This window comes from Phalaenopsis equestris, unplaced genomic scaffold, assembly GCF_001263595.1.
Source record: "Phalaenopsis equestris unplaced genomic scaffold, ASM126359v1 Scaffold001030, whole genome shotgun sequence".
In the NCBI taxonomy this organism is placed as follows: Eukaryota; Viridiplantae; Streptophyta; class Magnoliopsida; order Asparagales; family Orchidaceae; genus Phalaenopsis; species Phalaenopsis equestris.
The window spans coordinates 5524-9798 of record NW_018165469.1 but is presented as its reverse complement, the minus strand read 5'-3'; the positions used below and the strand labels follow the sequence as shown (position 1 = coordinate 9798).

At 33.4% G+C, this 4275-nt stretch overlaps 1 protein-coding gene across 2 annotated transcripts in view; it reads right to left on the bottom strand.

Annotated features, from left to right (window-relative positions):
- LOC110032798 (protein GAMETE EXPRESSED 2-like) overlaps positions 1–3655 on the bottom strand; it is a 25489-nt gene extending 21834 nt beyond the window's left edge. Inside the window, exons 1-5 of one of the 2 annotated variants that reach the window (XM_020736553.1) lie at positions 3553–3655; positions 3306–3406; positions 3050–3154; positions 2119–2454; positions 955–1290 (exon numbers count right to left, since the gene is read on the bottom strand). In XM_020736553.1, coding sequence (XP_020592212.1) covers positions 955–1290; positions 2119–2454; positions 3050–3154; positions 3306–3406; positions 3553–3647 — 973 coding nt within the window. In that variant the 5' untranslated portion in view covers positions 3648–3655. Of the gene's footprint in view, positions 1–954; positions 1291–2118; positions 2455–3049; positions 3155–3252; positions 3286–3305; positions 3407–3552 lie in introns of those variants that run through there. The other variant, XM_020736554.1, reaches the window with a different exon arrangement.
- Positions 3656–4275: the final 620 nt, after the last annotated feature.

Genomic DNA, 4275 nt, shown 5'->3' with positions numbered 1-4275 from the left:
AGTGTTCCTTTTGGTCTTTTTTTTTTTTTTTTTTTTTGAAAATTAAAACAGACTACTTTCAAAACCCAAACTATATATCTATTATATTAAATTAAATTTCAAAAATTATTTTCAAATACCATATTTTCAAATCAATCTATCAAAAAAAAAGTTGACCGACATGCACACGCATCTTTTTCCTTATTTTAACAGTTGAACTGCAATTCTCACCAATTCCAAAAAATTGGTTGAGAGTTTATAAGAATAAGTGGAGGGAAACATATTAATAAAATAACAAAGAAAAAGAAAGTGAGATAGAAAAGAATGCATAAAATAAAAGATCAACCATCAATAGAGCTCATTTTTGCCAAGTATTCTTTTTTCTTTAAGTTGAATTTTGGTTTGAATTTAGAATATTATTTATATTAACACACACCGTGTGCGTGTGTGTTAATATAAATAATGAACACAAACAATAGTGTGTTTGTTCATTGTTTAGTTTGTATGTTGAACTCCCCATAAATTTTCTCTCTAGCGATTGATTTTCATCTCCTCCCGCAACCCTCAATCTTTTAAAAAAACAAGTGAGAGGGGGTGTGGGCCTCCAATATAGCCATGGAGCATATCTTGAGGTCACCAAAAAGCTAAGTCCAAAGATAAATACCAAGAAAAAAAAGGTGGAGGATAATAGATGCTTACACCTAACAAAAGACCATAACATGACTTGGTTAACAGCTCATTCTATTTGCAACAAGATAGTTTAACATGACAAAAGATACTGGCATAAAATACTTATTTATGATTATCCAAGCATGTCAAACTAGTAAAGTGCTTTATCATGACTCATGAGAGAAAGCTATCCTAGACTAACATATATATAAATACATAAACTTGCTTAAAACGCTTCAATAACAAATAAAAATCACCCATTGGTGTACATTTTCTTGACTGGCAATTATAATGCAATTAACCAACCTGGTGTTACCGAAAATGGAAGAGGAGAACCATTTAAAGTTTGATTATCACCATAAACATGCAAAAGGAACCTTCCAGCAATGGTGGGAGTAAACTCGATGACAAGATATCCCAATTCGTTCCAAATAATAGAAACTAAATTGAAAATCTCCACTGCAGTTCCATTGGAATAAGATGTTGACAGTGTAAAATAATCTTCAGTTCGCATATGCACTAAGGAGACATTATTTCCAAAAGCATCTTTAGGATATATCAGCAAATAAGTTTTTGTCCCAGCTAAAGACTCATCGAAAAAATCAATCCAAGAAGGCAGACAAGCAGATGGGTACATTGGTCCTTCAAATAAAATGTTGTAGCAAAAATTAGCAAGACTCTTGTGAAGAATAAAAGGGGCATTTACAAACATAACACACAATTCTTGTGTATTTGCATATCCGAACCTAAACATTGATATTTACAAGCATATCACTCAAATCTTTAACATCGTATCAAAACTACCACCATCATTGCCTTTTTAAAAGTGAAATACACCTTTTCATGCATAGGTTTATGACAACAAGTTGTTATAAGTGTAAACATCAAACTTTGGGGATAAATATGTAAATATATAAGAATTGTGTGTAGGCAGGTAAATTTCCCAAGAATAAAACGTGAAGAATGGTAATTGACGGTCTTCAAAAAAGTGAGTTGTTACACAAAATTGGTAAAAGAGATTAAAAAATAGAATGGAAAGTTCTATGATAGTTGCATGTATGAAAATGTCCAAAATCATGTCAATCAAGCTTTGAAGGAAGCAACCTTCAACTTGAGTTTATTCTAGCATGCCTAGCTTTTGGCATGCATAAATGATTGAGGGAAGAGGACGACGGGGAAATAAAATAAACGGGGCATTTGCATACATACCACACAATTTTTATCTATTTACTATCTAACACCAAAACTTTCATATTTACATGCAACATCACATCAAAAATACCATCATTGCTTACGTTTTAAAAGTGAAGAACACATTTTCATATATAGGTTTATGAAACCAAATTGTTATCAATGTAAATATGGAAGTCTATGAGCTAGATATGTAAATACATAAGAATTGTGTGGCATATATGTGAAATTCCCAAAATAAAAGGAAGAGCATAATAATAAGGCATGACGTGAATATACCAGCAGTAACACTGAAATGAAGTGATGAATCAGCGACTCCAGAAAAATCTTCAACAACAACAACAGAAAAGTTCCCAACTTGGATAGGTGTAAGAGAAATATTCCAAAATGTAGGATCCCCGCCGATGTAAGCAAAGACAGCAGATATATATGAACTATTTCCTTTCTTCCCACCCACAGAAACTGAAAATTGCATGTTGTATGTGCTGAGGTTACCAATTAAGGAATTGTTCAAAAGCTTAATCTTAATAGTTGCCGAATCACCAGCTTGATAAGTGGTTTTATCATCCAGCCAACTGACAGAAAAGGAAGGATTGGGAATTTTAACTCCTAAACCTGTAAGATACCAATAATCCCATTTACATATAAATAATGAAACTTTAACAGCATTCAAAGAAAATACTTTATAAAAAGTCTTTTCAATAGATAAATCAATTTTTCCTCCGAGTAAATTCAAGTGTCCAATAAAATTTGATTCAAATCCAAAAGAGGAAACTTAAAGGGATTGTCTGGCAATGGGTTTACCTCAAGATTTAAGTGCAACGTAGGCTAAATCTTGTCTGACGGACATTTTGGACAAAATGAATTCGCGGATTTGATAAATCCGGATTCCACAGATTTCGACCGTAAATCCAGGATTTATTAAATCAAGCGAATTGGCGAATTTATGGGATTTATGCTGCATTGAAGCTAAGAATGCATGTGTAAACAATGTGATAGGTTAAGTCTTGCCGAACACTTTTATTAAATTTACAGGATTTACTAAATATGCTGGCATACAGTTTTCTGGACAGGATTTAGTAAATCCTTCTAATAACTTGAATCTAATCCGTTGCCAGACAACCCCTAAAAAGCACTGAAAAATTTAAAAGCAAAAATAGTCAAAGGAAAGAAATTATCACTTAACCAGAAAATTTCGAATCACACGCACCTCTTTGAGATGTAGAGTGATATGTCGCAGTTGCAGCTGGAATAAAAATCAAGCCTTCAAACCATAATACAATGCAGCATAACTCGATCATGCGTCTCATTGAACCTAATAAATTTGAGTGATTGGATTGGCAGGATTTAGCGTCAATCCTAAAAAACGGTAACAAAATGACAGCAAAAATGGCAACTTCAAATCCTGCAGACTTTTAAATCCCGTTTCTCCTCCATTTTGTCCTAAATCCCTGTTTTAGTAATTCCTGTGGATTCAGACAAATTAAAGCGCGCCAAGGGGTCGAGAACTAAAACAAAATTTAAGGAACGGAGTGGAGTGGGGGAAGAGAAGGAGAGTTGCGACTGCCTGCGGCAAAAATTTTCTTATAAGAAAGTTAGTTTAAAAAGCGAATCTGTAGAAGCGGCGTTTAAAAATGTCGGCCCGAAATCAAAATTTTCTGTTTCGTCGCGACGCTTTTGTTCCCGCTAAACCAAAAAAAAAAATATATTTACGTTTTAAAGTACAAATTTAAGCCCGTCGCGTCTCTGCAGATCCCACAAGCTTCTCTGCATAACAATTCCCGATCTGCGTCCTGTCTTTCCGACATCCTCCAACTTCTACGGCGCCGATGCCGTTGGAGCGGAAGAGCAAGAAGACGAGGCGAGCGGCGGCGGTTGGTGCATGGCAACTCTTCCGCCTTAATTACGTCCGGACTCGGGACCCGGACTACATTAATTTTCAAGGACGCATGGAGTTAATAGAAAAATAAAAAAAATAAAATTTGTATTAGCACAAGTAAATATTCTCCTGGATTATTTAGTGTTATTAAATTAATATTTTTGTGATATTCATGTATTATTGTGTTCTGAAAAAATTAATGATGTTATAAAAATAAAAAAACACATCAATACTACTAAAATAACACCTGAATAATGAAGAACAACACGAGAAAAATATTTTCTTGGGTTATTGGGCCGAATCACAAGAAAATACATTTTTTTTTTCCTGTCAGCTCAACATGGAGCTAACTCATTGAACTCCTAACGTACCATAAGTAATAATCTTTCATTTTTTGAAAATATTATGTCCGGAATGTTCAGGTAGCCCGTATTTACTTTTGATTTTTTTTAATACAATAAATAATAGTATTTTATGATTTTTCACGTGAAAATATTTATTTAAATATTTTCTTGTACTTAATACAGTAAGAAAAATTAAAAGTACAATCATGTTGT